We start from the raw sequence: 24,397 nt of genomic DNA on the forward strand, positions 1-24,397 counted from the left end.
CGATCATCTGAACATGGAATCGTGTTTTGTCCTTCCCACGAACTGTCATCTCCTCAAGAGGAAACACTACTACACGACTGACTCGCAACTTGATCCTTGTGCCCGAAGATGATGCACCCTCCTTGTTGTCAACCTGAATCTCAGACTTACGTCCAAGAGGCCCCGTAGAATCATCTTCTTTACCAACCTTGATTTTTATATGTCTAACAGCATTACTTTTCAGCCATGCGTTGGTGTTGGCCAAGATAGGCTGAAATCTCTCAAGGATGGATATGCACTCTTTGTGCGACCATTGGATCAAAGGAAGTGGAGCTTCCTCAACCCTTCGTGAAATGTATTCAGGATCAAGTATGTGCCCATCATCAATCATCCCTTGTGGGATATCCACCAAGTTCAAATCAACAATTTGCTCAACAGTTAATCCATCTTCAGAATTTCGGCTTCTGTGCGGAAATCTACCCAGACGTCCTCAATGCGATGCACATGCACAAAGAATTTCTTGATCTTCTCCTTCATACCCCTATAATCAAAATCAGCTCTAGGTTTAAACCTTTTGAGCTTGATTTCATGCAATTCACTCTCCATGGTCTTAGCCTTCACAGATGTGACAAGGGAATACCGGCCAATTTTCAATGGGTTTGTGGTAGAGATCTCCATTCCAACCTTGTGTCTAGCAAACTGAAAAGTGTGGACAGCCATGATCTGTCTTCCCAACTCCATAAGAATGATCTTACTAGTTGGATATCTGGGAAGCATATATGGCTGACCACCATAGCATCCGATCCTCATATAGGTGAAGGTGGGAAACTGCAGAAACAAACATCCATACTCGCACACCTTATCCCATGCCTCATCTGATACTCTCTTGTTCCTGAGATTTCTATCAAACTGACACATGAAATACCCGAAGAATGCATCTTTGACTCTTTTGAAATGCAATCTGCTGGGTTTCAATGGCAACTGGTCATAATACTCCCAAACTGGTATAAGTGAGCAATCGCCCTTGGTAGAAAGACCTGGAAAATGTCTAAGTGATGCTGCCAAATATACCAAATATGAATTCATGAAGAAGGACATGGTGGTAGGAATTGTTGCAAGTTGTTCGCACAAGGCATCGCTGATGACTTCTCTCCATGAAATGTGATGAGACTGCCTTATGAATATGATGAACTCGTACATCCATGGCTCAAAGACATTGGAATGCTCAAGGCCCATCATCCTCCTGAGAAGAGTTATGGTGTCTCCTATCTCCCATTTAAAATCGCAGTGGTACAACTTTGCCCGCCTTGAGAAGGAGGATCTTGGCTCTTGGATCCACCTATTGATGTGTCGCTTGCAATCTTTTTCCCTCTTCACATAATACTCCACTGCACTTTCTTTGGAGATTTCCATATAAACAGGTGCAGGAGGTATTCTGAAGACCTTCTCGATCGTATCTGCATCTAGACGGATTATAGCTTCGCCATCATCATTTTTGATACTCTTTGTCAAAATGATGGGTGCAAGCAAGAACGAACTCAGGTTCTAGGGCAGCCACCGGGAAAGATGATGCATGGTGGATATGGCTGTCCAACAAATGTTGCAAGTTATTATCCTGTGGATCTTTTACCCTCTTGATGAATTCTGACATGTCAACGTGCCCTATTTCCGTGTCTCCAATGCGATCCAAAGGAGAAGAAACTTGGGAAGGTGCTACCTCATTCGGATACTTGTCATATTTGTATTTCATCTTCTTTGGAGCTGGGGATGTTGGCAAATTTGACATTGATTGTGAACCTGGAATACTGTGATGAAGACTCAAAAGAGTTAAGGCAACATCATAGTTAGCTGCAAATATCATTCTTCCTTCTTCAAATGGGAAAAACTTCGATTCTTGAACTTCACGATTTTGTGAGAGGAAGAGGGGAAATATATGGAAATGGGAAAATCTTGACTTTGACCATTTTCAGATCTTGGGGGAATTTTTGCAAGTATGCAAGTTGGAAAGAACATACATGCAATCGGGGTTTTAAAACGCAAATGCAAGTACACTTGTAAATTTGCAAATGGAGAAATGAATGGAAAATGAGAATTTGATTTGCGGAAAATGACGGAAATGGTAAGTATGGATATGGGAAAAATGAATGGATAGAAATGGGAAAATCCGGGAATGTCATTTTCATGAAAATGGGAAGAACTCTTCAACATGTAATCCGGTTTTTAAAACCCAAATTTGAAAGGAAGGGGTATTTCAAACTTTTCAACTTGGAATTTTGACCGAAAATGGTTAAATTCCTTAACCGTAAGGGAAGAACAAGAATTTCCAGCTAACTTGTAATCGGGATTAAAAATCCCAAATACAAGTAAAGAGGGAAATATGGGAAGAACAATGCAATTCAAAAGTTGCATACCAAGGGGAAGATTTCTCTCACAAAAACCGATTTTTGGGGGAAGAACAACATATTTCCAAAAATGCAACTAAGAAAGAAAACTAAGAAAACGAGAAAATAAAATGAAGGAAAGAAAGGAAAGAGAACATACCTTTCTTCAAACTGAAAATGCTTCTCCAAAAATGCAACAATCTTTGGAATGGAGAAGACACGCCAATAAATAAAGACAAACCGAGATGCCAAACCCTTGCCACATTTTTAGAAAAACGTCTTATATGAAAGAAAAAAAACGTGGCAGCAAAAGCAAATAAAATGGCACAAATAAAACTCCAATCTCCACGCCTAGGTAGGAGAGTTCAAATCAATTTAGGAGAATGCAGTTTGATGAAGTTTTAATCCCCCAAAATGTGGCATTTTGGAAAAACGTGGTTGCTGATTTGAAGCAAAAAACCAGTAAATGCAACCTCCAAATGGCGTGACAAGTGATTTCAAACGCACAAGAGTAGGGTAGAAACCAAAACGCCTCTCCTTCCTAGAATTCCTCCACAAAAATCGATTGAAATCTTCAACAATTTTGCTTCCAACAGAAAATCAGGTTTTTGGAGGAGAAGAACAAGTTCGAAATGCACAAATATGTGAAAATCAGGTTTTTTAGAACAAATGACAAGTTCTAATTTCACTTTTTCCTCATATTTAGTCAAAATCGGGATTTTTTAGACAAATTGCAAGTTTAATTTTTCACTTTTTCACTAACAAAGCAAATTCGGGTTTTTTGGAACAAACTACGAGTTTAAAATAGTCAAAAATGCACTTGCAAGGCAAAATCGGGTTTTTTTGAGAGAAATGCAAGTTTTAATTACTTGTAAAAGGGAAATAAAATCCCTACAACAAGTTATACTTGCTTGCACATATGTAATAGGGATTTAAAATCCCTATTACATGCAAAAACCATTAAAGTAGGGGTTTTTAGACCAAACTACAAGTTTACTTATAATCTAGCCAAAAAATCCCTATTTTAACTAAACAAGACCAAAAACAATAAAAAAAAGATAAAGCAACAAAGGAGAAATTTAAAACAAATTACAAGTAACATCTTTTAAATAAAAGTGCACATGTAATAAGCCAAAAATTCCCCTACAAAGACCAAAACAATGAATATCATTAAAACTTGCAGTTTGAAGAAAATTCTCCACTTGCAGTCGGGGTTTTAAAACCTGAAATTGAAGAAAAGACATAGCAAACGAACCCAAAATTTGACGAAATTCGAAAAGTAGTTCGAGGATGGACCGAGGATTAAGCCAGTCCAAGGATTAATCGAAATTTTGCCTCGAGAAGCGTGCCATAGAGTAAAAATTTTCATTTTTTTCATAAAAATTTCATGTAGTGGTCCTTCATTTTTGGGAAACAAAAATGAGGACAACACTTTTGGTGTGCAACTGATTGTTGTACGCCATGCAAAGTTAGCCTGAGCCTATTGATGTGTATGTGTTTAACTTCGGTTGTCAGTAAAGATTGTTCGATCCGATGGTCTATATTGATGATCTGAAAAGCCTCCACGCACCCTTTGAAGATTGCATCGCCTTCATGTAGTTGTGCTCTGCTGGCAAAACGAAGAGTGGTTTGATTTTGCATAAATAATCCCATCTCCTGTTCTTAGTATTAAGTTAGCCTTAGCCTAGTTTTTCTCTACCCTACTCCTATTTACTTTCCGCATAATTCGAAATCCAAAATATTCAAAATTAGAGCTTTCACTGCAAATCATCCGTACAGAAATCTTTGAGCTTGCATAAGTTTTCTTCAACATACGTAAGGCCCCTTGGGTTATCGGCAAACCCATCAAACAACTGAGTCAAGTCCACGCACTGAAGGAACCTTGGAAATTAGCCGTTTGAACTTTAAGTAATCCTAGCATACGGACTAATCTTGATAAAGAGAGGATAAGGTGACCGTTGGTGACTTTATTCTGTGTTAGACACGGTCATAAAAAACACGTCAACAATTCCAAAACCGGGGTTTGACCTAAGGCAAACCCATATTCCCAACATATTTCCCTTTTTTTCTCTATGCAAGAAAGAGGTGCGGAGCTATACTTGGGAAATCTAGCAGAGTTGACAGTGACAAATAGGTTCAACTTTCAATGACTGGAAATTTGGAGGACTAGGGCGGATATGTGCTGCCTAGTCCCAAAAAATCAGGCCGAACTTCTGAGAATAGGTTCTAGACATCTCCTTTTGCCTAGATCCAAGTTTGTGGATTAGAAGGATATCTGTAGCTTACTCTTTCTGTCAGTTTACTTTATTAATTTGTGGTTTAACCTAATTTTACAATTACATTACAAATTCAATTAAGAAAGAGGATAATTAACCCCAACCAGTTGAATCCAATCAGAATTTCAGCCTCTTTCCCATTGGGATTGAGCCTAGATCTATTGGGTTCAACCCTCTTTCAATGTAAGTTGGTTGATTGGGCTATTTAGTGGAATTACTTAGTGAAACCCTAAATTCCTAAGTTTCCATACATTACATCGAGAAAAGAGAGCTATGGAACGAGAAACCACTATATTAGAATTGTAAATGTGAGAAGCCACCATATTAGAATCGTAAATGCAAGAGTGCATATTATGCAACATTTTCATATCTTATCCCAAAGATTGGATCTATACCACAGGATTCCTAGTGTATTATCATATGACTTGTCTATTTACTAACTTCAATGAATAGTCAGAGTGCATTAACATACAAGAATGGAATACTAAGGCATTCTTGACAAAAGAAGCACATGTGCCTGCCTGCCTTTGGTCAACCCATATCCCTTCTTTTGCCATTTTGTAAAATTGTGAAGAATGAAGGAAGAAGAGATAGGAAATCATGCATGTTCTAGAAGAAATCCTAACACTGAAGATGAAGACGCCACATTGTGCAAAGTAATGCCATTGAACCACAAGCTGATCGAATTCATAAATCAATCCAAAGATATAGCTTCAAAAAATGATAATTTGTCCTTTGTTTAAATTGAATTTTCCATCCATATTGAATCAGTCCTCGAACTATTATTCCCTAATGACCTTAGAGTGAAGGCATCTGGGGCGGCGAATTGATCGACACAATGGATTCCAAATATCATACATAATCATTTAAGAGTTTATCACTCTACTCAGCCTTAAGCGAACGAGGGCAAAAATTGGTGTTAAAAGACTTAATTGACTGCTAGTGGCTAGTTACTGTTCATGGAAGGTTCTACACTCAAAAATGCCTCATTTAACCATGAAATCTGATATTTTAGAGTTAGACATGGTATAAAACTACCTCTGACATTTCATAAAGAATGTTATAAGATTTGATAAGTGTTAAATTGATAAGGAGGCAGTCAATGTGGATTTTATATGATATCATATTGGTTTGAAATTTTGATTTGGAGCTTCCTCAAATCATGACTCGTCTACAGGCCAAAATTCAGGTCAACATTCATCCTTTTGACCTTCGAAATGCAAGGAAAATTTGTCAATGTGAGTCATCTTTTCTGCAGCATGGCCATGTGATTTCCAAATGAAATGAGTTTTGAACTGTAGAAACTAGACACCTTGATCTACCTAACCACTAGAATCAGCTTGAAACTTGCTTGTTTGTTCCTCCAAAACATAAAGAAATATTTCTAGACTTGGAGGTTTCTTTTTCATCTATTGTGACCTGTCTTAAAGCTATGGGATGCCAAAACAGGCCAAAAAAACAAAGAATCTTTAGGAGTTAGGACAGACTTAACATTGGATTTTCAAGCATTATAGCCCAAATATACGTACAGACTCCATCCATATTAAACACATCCATTTCTGAACATAAGGCGGAAATGCTGAGAGTGTTGAATAATTCTGAGAATCTGAAAGGAATTACAATATCATATGATATGAAAGATGCAGATTATTCCCTTGCATCCTTTACATAGCTGACAGACGAGCAAGTCAACCATAGACAGTGAGGTATCAGCACTTTTGGCTGTTGAAGCAAATAAAAGATATCCTTCAAACTTCAAGAGAGCTTGTTTTATATATTGTAAATGGAATACACAGTTTTTGGCTAGAGCTTTTCCCAAATTGATTTTCTCCAGGGTGCCTCTTTGTGCTCTCTTACGTGAATTTTTTTGTGGTGTTCTTCTGTGCGTTGTCTTACATTTTCCATTGTTTCATGTTCAGGTGTATGGGTGGTTGGGTAGTCTAGCATTGCAAGAGAAAGAATGTACAGTGTAGGACATCGTTTCCAGAAAAGCTACACAAAAGCTACACATATTTGAAGATCATCAATGTAAATACAATATATTTAGTATCAGCTTAGTTGCATCTATGTCTGGTATGGGAGCATATGCATTAGCGTAAGGTTGTATATCCATATGATTTTCTATAAAATAGCCATGTATTTTGACCATGAGCATATTGAAATTGGTGGTAAGGCTGTAAATAGTAAATATAGCTATAGCAAACATCAATTTCAACAAATGTGTGTTTAAATTTCAGTAGCATGTTAATTGAATCAGAAGAAAAATTGATTTTGAAGATCAGTGGTGAAGAATTGTATCAACCATAAACTATAGAATGAAAAATCATAGCTAGGACTGGGAAACTGTAAAAGGTGTAAGTAAACAAACCAATAAAATTCAATATCCAACCAACAATGAAATCCAGCAAAAGATATCATGAAATATGTCTTGTGTAACTTCACAGATAAGAATGATACTAATACAGCTAGTATGACTGGCATTTTTCTCCTACTTTAGGTAAACTACCATGAACTCCCTCCTGATATTTATTTGTAACATTAGTCTTATTATTTACTTTCACAGTTTTACCATAGCCAAAGATCTTCTTTACTTTCACAGTTTTACTAATGATGTCCCACTGACTGCCGTGGTAATCCATGCACTCAAAGTAAACTTATGTTAATCATTCATTTTACAAGCAATGTTCTTGCTCTGCTCGAAATGATCATATGCACTAATCATGAAAATTATGCCAAAAATAATCTACAAATACTCTATCCTTAGTAAATGAACTTAGGAAACAACTAATTCAAGACAGAAAAGGTTTCCATTTTTGGTAAACCTAGGTGTTGTAGAGTATAATCATCTCTTACATAAAATTTTGCTATTATGAAGATTAAAGTTGGGACAGCAAACTGCAATTAAAATGTTTATTCTGGAAATGCTCACTCTAAAGATTGTTATAAGTTATAAATAGATTCTGGCAAATGAGGTACAAAACCAGAGAGTAAAAACTTACAAATCTAAAATAGCAAACATAAAAGATTACCTGTGAAATAGCAAGAGAAAAAAATATCAAAGAATAAATGCAATGTGTGGCAAGTTTTCTTTCTTGCAAGAAAACTACTACAAAACCACAATTAGCCCAAATAAAATAGAAGAAATACCATGTGATTTGCAGCAGCTGACCAATTGAACTTTATAGCCGTATAATTTCAAGACATAAACCTGTAAAGTGGGCTCTAAATTTTTTGTAAATACAAAATATTGATCTTTTTTTTAGGTTATAATAAGGCACTGCAATTCCATTAACATTTGAAATCATAAAGTTTTCTGTTTGTGTAGTTGAGATACAAAGGGTGATCAAGTGTCATAAGCATCACGTAGTCATTGAACCTTTGATTTTAGGCTAAAAGCATAGAAATTAGTAAAGGTAAAGAGTAACCTGGTCACATATGGGGCAATTATCACTTCTTTCCATCCACTCAAGGATACATGCAAGGTGAAAATGGTGGTCACATTTGGTAATTATCCGGGGATTATCCTTGTCATATCCTGTCACAAGATGTCAGTTTAAAATATTAGACTAAAACGTTTTCACTAACAAAGCGAAAGATTTTGAAATTTATACTTGATCAAAAACTTAAAAACTATTTTGTGTAGTGTTATAGGCCAGCTCAAAAAAATAGAGCACCATAGTAAATTTACTCATGAAAATGGAGAATCATATTTAGTCATTAAGATGCAAGGAAGAGGTATTTTTCAACACACTGTCAAATTATTGATATTTATTATTTACTGGTTTTTCAAAAATGTTGTGATTCCATTTCTGTAATGTCCTGTTGGTGTCTGTTTTATAATCTACCAAACATTAGGATAGGATACCCGAAGGTATGCTATCCTCTCCTGAAAAATCACTACTGATTCCAAGGTCTATATATGCGAACAAGCGACTTTAGTGGAATAGCTTCTTGGGTAGTGTATGCTGAAAATCTCAAGGGGGACTTACATTAATAAGTATCTTGAACTGCTGGACTTAGATGGATTTAGCAATTTTAAGCTCTCTTTTTTTTTTGGATTTTCGGGGGTTTAGACTTTCAAAAGAAAGGAGAAAAGAGATAGGGTTAAGAAGGCTAATCTAATCCTACGAACTCTGGAGACGGTATCAATTGGATGCTCTCGAGAAACCAAACCTTGCTTTGCCACACTAGGGACAACTACACAAAGCCGGTGCAATCTTCAATGGGTTGTGCTTATGATCGAGATGTTGGGATGCACAAGGGATGGGCTCAGACTAACTTTGCACGGTAAAATGGAAATCATCCATTTACCAAAAGTATGAGCGGAGATACACCATCAATTGACACTTATCAAATCCTTCATTCCAATTAATAATAATGAAAGCAAATCTAGATTAACTTCAACTAAGTGTTGAGGAAATTGAAACCATGCAAATCATTCAAACAATAGGGATTACAAAGCAAGCGCACATGCAATATATTATCTGGAAATGACCTTAAGCAACAATACATCAAAAACCTCACACTCTCCAAATGAGAGGAGGTAGCCTTATATAGTTTTTCAAAATAAATGAATGGCCGAGATCAATCAGTGATCAAGGGCCCAGATTGAAAGATATAAACCCTAATTAGGGTTTCCCAAAACACTATCAGCCTGAATGAATAGGAAAGTGACATGTCGCACAGCTGCTAATCTCACTGAGGTGAGCGTCCACTTTCCTCTTTCACAGATTCGATGTACCTGGACACAATCAACTTGACCTCCTCCATGGTGACACTTGGCAAACTGCCAATCTGGAAGTCGATGTCCACATCATCAGTACATGTGGCGAGGATGCTCTACCACTCAACTGCTTGGGCAAGAAAACTTTCATCGATGAAGAGAAAGTTTGCAATCCTCGAGAGATCGCCTTTGTCAATCATCCCTAAATCCTTGAAGAAGCTTGACTGAATCCTGGCTCTCAGGTTCTCTGCCTGCAAATGCTTCTCTCTTATACTTTCTTTCTTCCAGACCTTAGAAGCTACATGAAATACCTTGCTTAAGATCTCCCTGACACTTTCCTCTGTCTCAAAACACTTGGTCTCGAATTTCTTCAAGACCTCAATCCAGGTGACCATAGTACCATGTGCTTAAGTCGTACCTATCTCCGGCCTGTATGATACCTGCATCCACTAGGCTTCTTTTCGACAAGCCTTGAATAACCTTCGGATGCGGGAGTATTTCATCCTGAATTTCCTCCACATCCTCCCAATTAATAGCTAGATCCTGGATACGATTAATCAACGAAGAGGCCGACTCGTGTGCTGACACTAAATTCTCTACCAGTATGTCAGCACGCATTGAAGCATCTGAAATCCACTCCTTGGCTTGTGTGAACGAGCCCTTCATGTCTTCATAATCCTTCATCGATTCCTGCTAAAGAGACTATGGAGGGGTAACCAGGATCTCATGGTTAAGTGCTCTGGTAAGATGGAGAACATACTTTCTCCACTGCTGGTTTTCTTCTTCAACCTTTTTCCTCTTTTCTTTCTAATGGGCCAAACTCGTCTTCAAAGCATTACAAGAGTCATCGAAATACTGGGCCTCTTGGTCCTGGGTGGGCTTATGGTGATGATCTTCTAATCATTTGCAGCGACATTGTCCCTAGTTTTTCCCTCTCTAGGCACTACTATCTGGACTGTCCTGAATCCTGCACTGTCTTGTTGAATCAGAGAAAACTTTCTAGCAGGCTTGGGTGGTTTAGCTATAATCGGCTCATTTACCTTCTCAAGGAATGCTGCTGTGATTTCTTCAGAACAGGCCTCCTTGGGGACCTTAGCCTTTATTATTTCCCTTAGCCAATCCGGGATAGTTGATTGCTCTACAGTATTCTGGTCAAATCCATCATCTGTCCCTCCTGGGTTTGCAGCTATGCCATCTAAGAAAACTACTGGAGATGTAGGCGTTTCAGTTTACTCACTGTCCGGACTTTGGACAACTTCCTTCATTACTTCCTCAACCAAAGGGGAAGGCATTCTTTCTTCATCATTAACTAGGCAGATGTTCATCTCCTGTTCCTCAACTGCATTCTGATCAGGTATGATAGAAGCAGCACTTAGGATGGACTGGCCTTCGCTGGACTCCCTTCTTTCTCCTACGATCTTCTTTCCTGTGATCTTTACGAAGCTCCCAACTAATTCCTTCCTCTTCCGAGACCCAACACTTTCTGGATTCCGGGCATTACCTGCAAAAGTACAAGGATTGGAGGCAAAGAATCATCCACTCCCATCAATTCGTAAGTTAAGGTTACACCTTTGGACTTTAATTGCTTTGTCCTTTCAGATGTCCACCACCTAGAATACTCAACCACTGTCCTCATGAGGTCTACTAGATCTAACTTTTCTCCCTCCGTCCAATCTATCGAAACCAATGGTTCATTCTTCATTTTTTCGAAGCTCAACTGCTGAAGCTCAAGGCTATCCTCTACTTGGTCAACTACTCTGAATACCTCTGTTGCTCTCACCATGCTTGAAGGAATTCTCGACCAAAATCTCTTCCTGACTTCGAAACTATCGGCTGCATTAGCCCAATAATCTTCTAGATCAGGCCTGTGCTCAAATGTCATTCCTTCGGCCTTCTTTATTCTGTGGAATGGATCGAAATTCCTTCTCGACTTGTACTGATAAAAGGGATACCAGGCTAGCTCCTTCTCAGCAGTCGCAGCAACTTGATGGACATGTTTCCAGCCCATTGCCAATTGTAAGAGAGGAAGTCCCTGCCTTCTTCTATTTTTCCCTCTGAATTACCATATACTCTTCCAATTGCCTTACAACCTCGAGTAACACAACTCGGTTGGTAGGGTAAGCTGGAAGCTTGTATGGAGGCCCAAAGAATCCCTGAATTCTAAGGTAAGTGAACTTTGGATATTGGATATACCAATATCCGAATCGATTGATGAAGCTCATAGACTCTTGAGAGAGTCTCTGGTGCAGTCCACCTTGTAGTGTTCGTGTGATGTGCATGAACAAGGTATCATTCACTCTTTTAAAAAGGAATTTTTCTTCCATGTGGCATTGGGGATAGCAATCGTAGACTGGGAACTGGTTCTCTTTGTTCCCTACCTCTCCTCTGCAAGTGAGGCCTCTATATCTGTAGGTCCTGGCCAAGGAATAAAACAAGTATGAACTCATGAAGAAGGTCCTATTCGCCTCTAGGTTCCTCAGCTAGCTATCTAGGTTGTCACTAATCATCCTGGCCCAATCTATCATTTTTACTCCATTTATTATTTCATTAATGAAATAATGGGGCACCCTGAGGATTTCCCATTATTCTATTGAGTAGAACGATCATGTCCCCAATGTCCTCCTTGAAGTACGCCCTTGCTAGGCTCTTCCTTTGAAGTTTGGAGGCGCCCTTCCTTGGCTTGTCCAGCCAGGAATGATTGACCATAGCATCATATTCCTCCAAGTGGTCCTGATACATGCCATCAGCTTCGTCCCTTGTTACATACACCGTGTTGTGATACTCTGGGATCCGGAAGGCCTCTCTGATAGCCTCATCACTAATGTTCGCAAGCACCCTTCCATCAGGTGCAACAATATCTTTACTGGTGGGGTTGTAATGTTTAGCGCATTCAACCACTAACTCATTGCATTGCATGGTGGGGAGGAAGCCAGCAACATGCACGATGCCACTCTTCATCATCTTTCTGGCAATGGTGGTAGGCACAAGGTTGTCCATACCGAACATTCGCTTCTTAAATTCCCTCAGATTGATGTGTTCGAGGTTGGTGTCGCTAACATTTTTTCATTTCGAAGTCATCCTTGACTCCAGAGGAGCATCTTTATCCACCTGAAATTTCATAGTGTCTAGGATCTGCAAGCAAACAATGAAATTTTAAGTTAGGAATTAATTCGTAATTTGAAGAAAGTAATAGGGCAGCGAAATGGCTAAGTGTCGGAAAATTTCATTTTATTCTCATACTTAGCCATAAAAACTGAAATTTCATCTATCTCAAGGATGGTTGTGATCATAAATCAACACCAAGTGTTATAACTCTGAAAATTTCTGATACTTAGCCCAAAAAAAAAATGATTTTCATCCTCTAGAAATTCGAAAAAATTCACTAAAAATCATTTCTCAAACTCTGAAAAATACTCAGAAAATACATAAATCTGCCTCATGAATTCAATTTCACCTTCGAATGGATGGAAGTAAGGCTGGAATTTTCTCAAGAACACTCAGAAAATCCAGAAAAGATTCAATAACTATCCCTTGTACCAGCTGGTTTTACTCACAAATTTGTGAATCCTTCGTCACGAAGTTTGTCCAACTACCAGCAATCAAAACTTTCTCCAGATGAACTCCAAACTGAAAGTATTTTACTGCGCTCTCCTTAATATCTTCGAACTTCTTGGTGTAGAAATGAAGTTACAACGAACTATTTGTAAATAAAGTTGAATCTTCAATTAGAAACACGTAAAATCATCCAACTCATGTTTCCAAATCCAGTTCGCATTTTGGGAAAGTATTGTCATGTCCTCTAGTTCGAAAATCCTTCAATAATGCAAGTTTCTAATTTGTTTTCAGTTGGTTAATTCGAACTGGGCTTGTAAAAGAATACCTTCAAAAGTTTCTAATTTAGAACTTAGTTCGAAATCTTTAGTAATCCTCAATATTTCCTTTTAAAAAAACTTTCCATTTTGGTTTCTAAGTTTGAAATCCTCATCAATTTTCCAATATTCTCTTCCAAAGAACTTTCTATTTTGGTTTCTAAGTTCGAAATCTTGAAGGATTTCCATGACATCACTTGCATTTTTGTTGATTTTGTTTGACTTTCAGGTTTAGGCAGACTTTTGGAGGCTTACCTTCATATTCATCAAGCTTGGGCGGACTTTCCTTACCTCTCCAAGGTATGGCGGAGTTTTAGTCAACCTCTACATGGCGGACTTTGGGCTCTTGTTCAACACATGGCGGAGCTTTGCATGTATCATGGAGGGCAGAGTTTGAAAGCATCTACTTCAACATGGAGGGCGGACTTTGGTGCTACTTCTACCAAGGCGGAGCTTGAGCTACCTTCTCCTAGAGCGAACTTTGGAGCTTGCTCTTCATGTCCTTTTCTTTTCAAGGCATGGCAGACTTTCTGGAGGTCTCATGCATCAACATTGAGGGCGGACTTTAGGCTCTACCTCAACACATGGCGGAGCTTTTGAAGACTCTCCCTTGGGCGGACTTTGGTGCTCCCTCCACCTTCTTGCTTGTTAAGGCGGACTTTTGAGGACACTTCCAACACCAGGGGCTATTAAGGCATGGCGGACTTTGAAGACTCTTCATCAAGAGCGGACTTCTAACTTAACATCTACATGGTGGACTTTCTGAAGGTCTCATGCATAGGGCGGAGTTTTGACAAGGCTCTCACACCTCCTTTTCCTGCTCAACAAGGCATAGGGCGGAGTTTGGGAGGCATGACCACCACTTGACATGTTTGGGCGGAGTTTTGATGGCCCTTCCACATGACATGGCGGAGTTATGAGGTGACCCCAAGACATGGCGGAGTTTAGAGGATCTTCAACATGGGCAGACTTTTGGCTTAGCCCTTTGCATGGCGAACTTTGGGAGACATGAATACCAAGGCGGAGTTTTAGACTAGCTCCCCAAGGCTTCTCCAAGGTATGGCGGAGTTTGATGAAGCTCCCACATGGCGAGCTTTTGAACATAGCCTCATGGTGGTCCTTGATCCTCCTCCCCAACATGGCAGAATTTGATGAACCCCTGCCATAACACTCAACACCTTCCATTAGCCAGACTTAGAGAAAAATTTAGAAAATTTCAAAATTTCAAAATTTCAAAATTTAACCAAATTTAACCAGATTGACTTGAAATTTGAAATCCGTACTTAGGCAAACCCTTTGAAGCGACACAATCCCTAAAATGTAGGGAACTAGCTTTTTAGGTCAAAACTTGGAAATTCCGTGTCCCGGTCGAAGCTGGTTAGTGATGTTCGTGCAAACCCTGGATTCCGATTCTGAAAAAACAAAAGCAAACATCCCTAAAAAATAGGGAAAACTTTCTAAAAATAGCCATATCAGGGATCGGGCTAAAAACGCCAAAAACAAAACTTCCTAAAAAATAGGAAAAATCAAAAAAAGCAAACTTTCTAAGAAAGTTGTCCAAATTAGTCCAAATCAATTGTGATCTTCGTCCTTTGACCTCTCTAAGCATTCTGACGATGTTGGTATTCTAGAATCTCATGATTTTCAAAAACTAACTTTCAATCCTTGGGGCTTGAACTGTTCAATACTGAGCAAGGCTTGGTAAAACTAAAGCAGAAGGCCATAGGATACTAACAAAAACCCTAGAAAGCAGGAAAAGAGAGGGTCCCCATTTGCAATGGGGCAATGTGTGAAAAAGGTCACAACATGTCCCCTTCTCAAGCCTAATCAGCAGGGGTTACTGTTAGCCTATTCTCTGGGTTCCCATAGGCTAATTGGTATTGGTAAGAGGACTACACAGATCCTGGAGTGCACCGGTTCAGTCTTTCTTGATTGCAGTGACATTTTCAAAATCAGTTTTGGACTCCCAAGGTGTTCTCCAAACTTCTTTGAGAGCACATCTATTTTTAGTAAGTAGGTCACAACATGTCCCGTTCTTGTTGATGTGTATTTTATGCACATGCAAACACAGAATAAAATACCGAAGTATCTTATCCTCTCTTGAACAAAGTTCCCAACTGCTGAAGATCTCGCTGAAGGATCAGTCGGAGTAACTCCAAGGTTCTGTTATGTAGGATCTCTACGTGTGGATAAGCTCTCTGTGGTATGATGTGATTTTGCTGGAATCACAAAGGGACTTACACTTGATGACTTGAACGTCTGATTTGCTTTGAATATTGCTAGAACACAGGATTTCACTAGTCTAGATTTTGAAAAAAAAAAAAAAGGATGAGGGCGAGGAAAGGATCTAATTCTGACACTAAGAATGTAGGAGCAATGAATAACCTTAGGTGAAATTCCAACTAAGTCTTGTTTTGACATCCCAGGACCATCTCCACAAGGTTAGTGCGATCTTTGGAGGAAAGCTTTATGATGTTCAGTTCATCGCTATAAGCATAGACACCATCAGGTTGATGCATATCAGTGAAGAAGCGACAATTGAAGTTAAGCTTAAGCTGAATGATTCCAGTTGACTACACAAGGCATGTTTGCAATCAACAAACTGCTAGTAGTATGGATATACAAATTTCACCATCAATCAAACACATTTCTTCCACTCATCTAATAACATGAAATCAAATCTGAGAAGTATAAAGACCATGCAAATTGTTGAATCGACCCATAGATTTCACCATTTCTTCAATGAAGTTTTACAAGTCTTTTACAACAACATCTTGGCAACAATCTTTGCCTTCTCTTGCTATTCTACTCTAATTGCTATTCTATCAACTGACTATTCACTATTAGCTAACTATTCACCTACTATCAACTATTGACTAACTATTAGCCTTTACAAATGAGGAGCTAGGGCTTATATAGTGCCCTCAATACAATTCGATGGCTCAAATCAGCTTGAGATCAATAGCCGAGATTTTACAATGAAAACCCTAATTAGGGTTTGTTACAACAAACTCAATTCTGGCCAATGAAATAATTGCATTATTTGGACACATGTCTTCTTTGGAATATTCAACCAATGGATAGTCGGGGTAGGTACATTGAAGTTTGTGTCATCTTTGATGAGTCGGGTACATTGAACCTGGACACGCTAAGGTGGATCAACCCAACATGGAGTGATGACTGGGACGCCACCTTGCCTGACACTTGTAACTTGGTAGATGCTCAATTTGATGATGTTGAGAAGCTAACTTTAATTAACTCTTCTGGAATTGTCTGCTTCTTCAACGAACCCTTGCTTTAACCTCGTTTGTCTTTGATGTGCAGGGTGGATGGTGTACCTTTCCTTCAAATGCTGGACTGGAAGAGGTCGTCCTTGATGATGCTGGGCTGGAGAAGGTCGTCCTTGTTCTAGCCTGGTCTTCTTTCATCTGCCAAAACAAAACAAAAGATGATTAAGGACACATGATAAATTCATTCAACATAGCATTTTCAACTTAAATCATCAACGAAAAGATATTAACATGAAACTTGCCCAAGATTTTCTCTAGGAACAGACCCTATAAGAATTTCGCCCTGGACCCTTTGGAAGGGTCAAGAGCGAAATTCCAACTTTAGCTCAAAATTCACATTTTTGAAGGTCAAACATCTTTCCAAGGTATTCCAAATAGTTTTTCTCACCCTAGTCTAGGCCTGACTTAGCACAAAATTTGGAGAAAAGGATGGTTTTAGTGTTTTTCGCTCTGGACCCTTTGGAAGGGTCGGGAGTGAATTTTTTGCTTGTAGCTCACTTCTCCATCATTTCAACTTCAAATCACTTCACAAGGCAAGGAAACACTTCTCTTCTCTCATCCAACTACAGTTTGACTTAATTTTGCAAGGAGAAAAAGGTGATTGAAGAATTTTCGCCATGGACCCTTTGGGAGGGTCAAGAGCGAATTTCTTCCTTTAGGCCAAAATAATCATTTCTGGAGACAACAATCAACTCAAGGGCAATCTCAAGGGCATCTTTCACCTTGGCCTAGGCATGGTTTAGCATAAATTTGAAAGGAATATGTAAATTTTAGGATTTTCGCTCTAGACCCTTTGGAAGGGTCAAGAGCGAAAATCTTATTTTAGGCTTATTTCCTCATCTTTTCAAATCCAATCCACCTCCAAGACCAAGGACACATCGCCTCACTCCTATCTAGGCCATAAAAACCAAAAACTTGACTTGATTTGCAAGGAAAAAAGGGTGATCCTAGGAATTTCGCTCTGGACCCTTTGGAAGGGTCAAGAGCGAAATTCTCATTTTGGCTTCAAAATTTGCATTCTTGGTGACTAAAATCCACTCTAAGGCAATCCAAATGACTTCTTTAATCATGATCCACACTAGATTTGGCATGAAACTAAGGGAAAACATAGGTTTTACACAATTTCGCCCTGGACCCTTTGGAAGGGTCAGGAGCGATTTTCCTTTTCTAGCCCAAAATCATCAATTTTTCAATCCCAATCTTCTTTGCAAGGTGAAATTTCATCTCTTTTCGCCTTAGGAACAAAGTTTTAAGCTCAAGCAAGGTTAAAAATATATGCTCGTAAGGAATTTCGCTCTGGACCCTTTGGAAGGGTCAGGAGCGAAATTTCCTTCCTTGGCCAAAACACTCATTCCTTAACTCCTTCAAACATCCTTAAGGGTTTCAATATGCCCATTCTCTCTTTCAACATGCCTTGGACATCAAAACTTGGCCAAATAAGGAAAGAAATGAGGTCTAGGAGGATTTTTGCTCTGGACCCTTTGGAAGGGTCAGGAGCGAAAATCTCATTCTTGACTTGATCCTTCATCTTTTCAACTCCAATCTTCTCTGGAAGGTAACAAAACATCATTCTTCACCCAGGAGACAAGGTTTGTGGTCTAAGCAAGGTCAAAAAAAATAGGCTTGCAAGGAATTTCGCTCTGGACCCTTTGGAAGGGTCAAGAGCGAAATTCACCTTCTTGGCTAGAATCCTTCATTTTTTCAAGGCTTTCAAACATTTCCAAAGTCCAAACATGTCCACACTTCCATTCAAGATGCCTTGCAACTCAAAATTTGGTCAAACTAGGGAGGAAATGAGCCTTAGGAGGATTTTTGCTCTGGACCCTTTGGAAGGGTCCGGAGCGAAAATCTCATTCTAGGCTAGATTACTCACTTTTCAAACTTCAAACCACTTCAAGAAGCAAACTTCTGAGGAAGAAGGTTTCAAGGTCAAACAAAGTAGCAAATGAAGTTTATGATGAATTTCGCTCTGGACCCTTTGGAAGGGTCAGGAGCGAAATTCATCTTCTTGACTAAAATCCTTCATCTTTCAATCTTGACAAGGCTAGAACATTCAAAAATACCTTCAAAAATGCCTTAGGAACTAGAAATTTGGCCTTGATAAGTGAGAATTTGAGGTCTTCAAGGATTTTTGCTTTGGACCCTTTGGAAGGGTCAGGAGCGAAATCCCTATTCTTGGCCAAGATCCTGACTTCATTTTCACATTTCTTCATTCAAACAAGTGTTTTTACCTTCATTCAAGCTTGGGAATGCGTTAGTTCTAGGTTTTGGTCAAAGTAGAATGTCTTATGGAGAATTTCGCTCTGGACCCTCTGGAAGGGTCAGGAGCAAAATTCGCTCTGGACCCTTTGGAAGGGTCAGGAGCGAAATTTGACATTTTGGACTCTCCGTCAGGATCATTTTATGGAATATAACATTTAAGTATAAGAAAGCTTATACTTTAAGTTATATTCCATATATACTTCTAGGATGTTTGAGAGTGGATTCGGACCTCCAGGAGTTATATTGCAAAATCTAGTTTTTGGAGGATTCTTCAGTTTTCTAGACTTAGTCAAATTTCAGGATCAAGACATTCCAGACTTAGCAAAATTTCAGGATCAGGGCATTCCAGACTTAGCCAAATTTCAGGGCATTTGAAGATCAGGATGACATTCCAGACTTCATCACTCACCAACTTGACCTAGCTCGGACCTTCAAGAATGATACCCACTCACAAAGCAAGACACAATTAGCAACAAGAGCAAAACCAGGCCCTAAAGAAGACTCTCAAAGAAACCCTAACCTAGAGCACCTGCTAACTCCACTGGCTCAAGCAAAGCCTACCATCCTATTGATCCCCTGGCGACACTCAAAATGCAAAGGCTAACAGACAAACCCTAAACACCTAGAAAGCAAAAAAAGAAGGGGGTCCCCATTTGCAATGGGGCGATGTGTGAATATGTCACAACACTTCTCAAGCCTAATCAGCAGGGGTTACTGTTAGCCTATTCTCTGGGTTCCCATAGGCTAATTGGTATTGGTAAGAGGACTACACAGATCCTCGAGTGCACTGGTTCAGTCTTTCTTGATTGCAGTGACATTTTCAAAATCAGTTTTGGACTCCCGAGGTGTTCTCCAAACTTCTTTGAGAGCATATCTATTTTTAGTAAGTCTTCGAGTTGGCACCAATTCTCATCCCACTGCCTCAATTACATCTCGACATGCTCAAATTTGGCTTCCAATGCCTTGCAGTGCTTTTCGCAACCTCGGATGTTAGTATTTAAATATACACTTAAGTACTAATATTTAATGTTATATTATTTCCCTTAAGTGTTATATTTTTTATAAAGTCATGATATATTTTTTATAAAGGAAGCTAAGTTGATAGCCACTCACGCAAGACAACATCTACCGAAAATTAAGGAAAAGGTTGCTAACAAGGACCATGAAAAGCAAGCTTTTAGCCAACAACAAGGTTAGAACTTCAAGGGAAAGCAATCATGATGAGAGAGTATGAAGGAAAATCAGAATTGCATGAAGTTGAAGAAGAGCCAAAGATACAAGAAAATGCCTTATTTCAAATGGTACGCATGACCAAGTTCCAAAATGATTTTGTTGAAGGATTTGTAGCTACAATGATGGGAATGTCATAGCAGCAATTCCAAAATGATTTTGTTGAAGGATTTGTAGATACAAATGATGGGAATGTCATAGCAGCAACCTTGGCTAGAAATTCGAATCAATCCAGTGAAGCCTATGAAACTAATGGCTCCTATGATGACAAGTTGACAACACTGGAAGATATGAAGAAATTTTCATTTTTGGTTTGTTTACTGATAGAAATTAATTATCTTTGCAAGAGCCTACATTCATGAGGAAGATTGGAAAAATCAGTTAATGGTGACATTGGAAGGTACGAAGAAATTTCTGATTTTGGTTTGTTTACTGATAGCAAATTATCTTTGCAAGAGTTTAATACTAATGAGGAAGATTGGAAAAATCAATTAATGATGACAACTGAGAATGAAGTGCGAATCATATCAAGGTTGGACAATCACAGAATATGGGATCCCGATGAAGTTTACACAATGGATGTTATGATACATGAAGATTTCATCATCTTGAAGAAACCTCCCTTGGTTGTCTTGTGGTATGAGACCAAGGCATGCAATATTTTAAATCTAACTAATACATTGTTGAGTATTTATAAAGGGATCACCAGCCAAGCATATTGAAGAGTAGTGCTATACCTTGTAGAGTTATGGATCACAATTTCAGTCTTAGAGTTGATGTCATCATGCAAATCAGCCATCACACACATATAGGTGGATTGGCAAGATAGGTGTGATTTGAAGGGTGAAGGAGTTAGACTCTATGGCATCACAGGATGGTTCTTAATCTTGAACCTATTGTCACCCATAGTTCCAGCTCCTTCCGCATATTATTTGCAGCTATAGAAAGATTTTCAGATTCATGGTGGAAGAGTTTCCAGCCTACCACCCATTGCTGAAGTTAGTGTCGAGTGGTTTTCAGTTTTTACATGCAAAAGTTTTGAGAAGTGGAATTCAATTAGGCTGCCATGATATGATGCTTCTATTGATCATATTGATAATTTTATATGTGAATCAATAATTCTTTCTATGAAGAGCTACAGACCTACAAGTGTTTGGGGGTTTCCTTTGTTTTTTTCAGCTTATGTATTGCTGTTTGGGAAGAAATATAAGCAAATTATGACTGTTACAGCCACCTTTCAATCCACAAACAATCTGATCTGAACTATATTTCAAGTGGTAAAGATTGCAGCCTCATGGTAAGAGATATTGGAGTCCAAAGTAAACATAATAATATCAGATTAGAAGAGGTGAGTATAATCGAGGGCATGAAATGGTCACATTTCTTTAAAAAGTACATTGAGTTGAAATTCAAAGTGAAGGGAATAATGTGTCAAGACATCTATCTTAGTAGAGCAGTCATGGACATCACAGGAAGGCTTCAAGGAGAAGTTATATGAAAATCAGTGGCATAGTGTAAGCATGGTGAGGTAGTGTCTATTTTGGAAGGTTGTACCAAGGTCCACCCTCAAGGTAGGAGGGAAGAAAAAGTTTATATGAAAATCAGTGGCATAGTGTAAGCATGGTGAGTTAGTCTCCATTTTGGAAGGTTGTACCAAGGTTCACCCTCAAGGAAGGAGGGAAGCAATTGTTGATGATCTGCTAACTCCCAAGAACGGAAGAAACATTTTTGGGACAGCAATGCATTAAATTTTCAGCCTTAACTCTGCTGTCATAATTATTATCAGCCCTCACATCACCACCGTTTTATTTACACAATCATTTTTGCAGGAATCTAGTCATAGGAAGGAGAGCTTTACAGTTTGTAATTACAAATGAAACTCAAGTGTTTGAGATCCTCCATCACATGAGAAGTGTTGACTTGGTGGTCAGCACCTCCTTGGGGACTCGTGACATGGCTTAACTGCCTTCCGTGGGTTGGGTTAAATCTGTTTGTATCGGGTGTTAATAGTTTGAACTTTTGGCACAATGGCAAACGATTCCAAAAATTGGTATCAGACCCTTAGGTCACAGATTCGAGTCTCCCTTCAATGGGTGCTGAAGGCTCAGTCGGTGCTGACGGGGAGATTGTTGACTTGGTGGTCAGCACCTCCTTGGGGGCTCGTGACATGGCTTAACAGCCTTCCGTGGGTCAGGTTAAATCTGGGGTTTGTATCGGGTGTTAATAGTTTGAGCTTTTGGCACAACGGCAAACAATTCCAACAAGAGGAACCAAGAAGTGCAACAAAAACATGGAGATGAATACATGTGGCAGCCATTGATATTGTGGATGGATGGTAGAGCCAAGCAGAATTTCAAAGAGTTCACCGAACTCTTGCAAAATATTGATGATCTTTTAGCAAAAGAGTGAAGGAGATTTCATTTGCAGGTGTGACACAACATGACACATCATTCGAAAAGATTCACAGACGACCTAGATTAATTTGGGATCCTCGAATTTCAGAGAGATTTATCCAGGATTAGTCAATGATGGAGCCAAGCAAATTGCATGAGGACAAGCAATCTTTGGAAGGGGAAGACTGTAATATTCCCTTTTTCAGCCTAAGTGAGGAGGAAGGAGATGATTTATTAATTAAATAAATTGTCATAAGTTGATATTTTTAGTCAGCTTGCATTTAATTAGTTAATTATAAAATCAAAAAAGAATTAATTAATATATTTTTAAGAAAGACTTTATTTAGTCATAAAGTGCTTTATTGATTTATTTTTAAGGAGGGAGTTAAAAGGTACCTTCGAGAAGGTTTATTATTAAAAGTGAATTCAGAATATATTCTTAAGAGAGTTCTCATGGGGTTATAAAAAGAGGATGAAGGGAGTCATTTGAAATTTTGGATATTTGTGCATTTTATATTACTTGAAACGGCAGTAGTGAAGTTGGGCAGATTTGTCCAAGGGGTTGTGTTCTATTGGTTAAAGCATTGAGTTCTCATTGTGGAGATCAAAGTTCAAATCCCCAAGGGACACCTAATATGGAATTCAAAGTTTTGACTCTTAGTCTTCCACAGTTGCCTTTGTTAGCCATGATATTGTACGATTTTATTCTCGTACAATATCACCGCACAGAGAGCAATTGGCTTGGGAGAAGGCCTCATGGGATGCAGAGCGCGCTACCTTGGACTCAGTATTAGCCGAGGAGAGGTCAGCGAAGGGTGCCTTGGAGGTAGAGTTGACAGACACCCACGAGGACAGGGCTATGTTGGAGAGTCGCCTAGATAGTGCCTTGGAGATGGTAGAGCAGAAAGATAAAGAGGTCTTGGAGGCGGCAATGATGGTGAAAACAGTGATGGAGCGCCAGATGGTTGCGGAGTGGGGCCTCAAGCTGCGGACTAAGCAGGTCTATGAGCTACGGGCTCGCTTGACAGCCGCACCCCGCACATCGGCACCCTCTTCATCAGGGACACCCTTTGCACCCCCTTAGTTTTCGATTTTGGGTTCTGTTGTAGCAATTTATTCCCCATTTTGTTTGTAAGTCGTCCGGAGACGACCTCCTTTTTGGGGGGGTATGATGTTAGCGGTGATATTGTACAAGAATAAAATTGTAGTTAATTAAGTAGTACTTGTCTTTGTTAGTGTGGTAACCGAGGGATGGTAGTTATGGGTGCGACGGTTGCCCCTCGCACCCCCTCGGTACCTTTATATATCATGGAAGGTCACTTGTAAAGACACATGATTAGGAATGGAATAGTATCTCTTACATTTGCATTATTGATCTTATCTCGTATCTATGGCATTATTGTTTTGCATCGAGTATTCTATCTGTATGTTCTAAACTATTCACCCAGAGGGTAAACAGCCTTCAAGGTGGTTTCTAATAAGTGGATTCTAATTTGTGACTCTTGGTCTTCCATAGGTTGATTCTAGTGTGGTTGTTCAAAATGAGCTAATGGTGATTTCTAATTAGTGGATTCTAATTTGTGACTCTTGGTCTTCCACAAGTTGATTCTAGTGTGGTTGTTTGAAATGAGCTAGTATTAGTGTCATGGTTGCGGTTGCTCGATATGAGCAAATATTAGTGTCATGTAATGGTCTCAAGTTAATGCTCATATGAGCAAAATATTTGTAAAGGATCTGGAATATAAAAAAAGTTGGGCAGATTTCTACCCCTGCATGATGAAAACCCTCAAGTGAAGGTTGGTTGCGGTGGTGCATGATTCCTCCCTAACTAATTGCAAAGGTGGGTTCATTAGTCATTTTGAGTTCAAATACGGAGAAAATTGATTTATCTTCAAGTTCACAAGTTTTCCAGGTTTATAGGTACAAACTTATGAGATTTGCAAGCAAATATAATTTTTTGTGCAATGTGTGTAAGTGGAAAATAATCATGTGAA

The 24,397-nt window shown here is 39.0% G+C and overlaps 1 protein-coding gene across 7 annotated transcripts in view; it reads right to left on the reverse strand.

The window, feature by feature from the left end:
- LOC131045166 (probable E3 ubiquitin-protein ligase RHB1A) overlaps nucleotides 1-24,397 on the reverse strand; it is a 61,811-nt gene that overhangs the window by 19,997 nt on the left and 17,417 nt on the right. For 5 of the 7 annotated variants that reach the window (XM_057978700.2, XM_057978697.2, XM_057978699.2 and 2 more), the window contains 2 exons: nucleotides 8,062-8,171; nucleotides 7,784-7,844 (listed from right to left, as the gene is read on the reverse strand). In XM_057978700.2, coding sequence (XP_057834683.1) covers nucleotides 7,784-7,844; nucleotides 8,062-8,171 — 171 coding nt within the window. The remainder of the gene's footprint in view (nucleotides 1-7,783; nucleotides 7,845-8,061; nucleotides 8,172-24,397) is intronic. The other 2 variants (XM_057978698.2, XM_057978696.2) reach the window with 1 other exon arrangement.

The sequence above is a fragment of the Cryptomeria japonica genome, chromosome 8 (genome assembly GCF_030272615.1).
Source record: "Cryptomeria japonica chromosome 8, Sugi_1.0, whole genome shotgun sequence".
In the NCBI taxonomy this organism is placed as follows: Eukaryota; Viridiplantae; Streptophyta; class Pinopsida; order Cupressales; family Cupressaceae; genus Cryptomeria; species Cryptomeria japonica.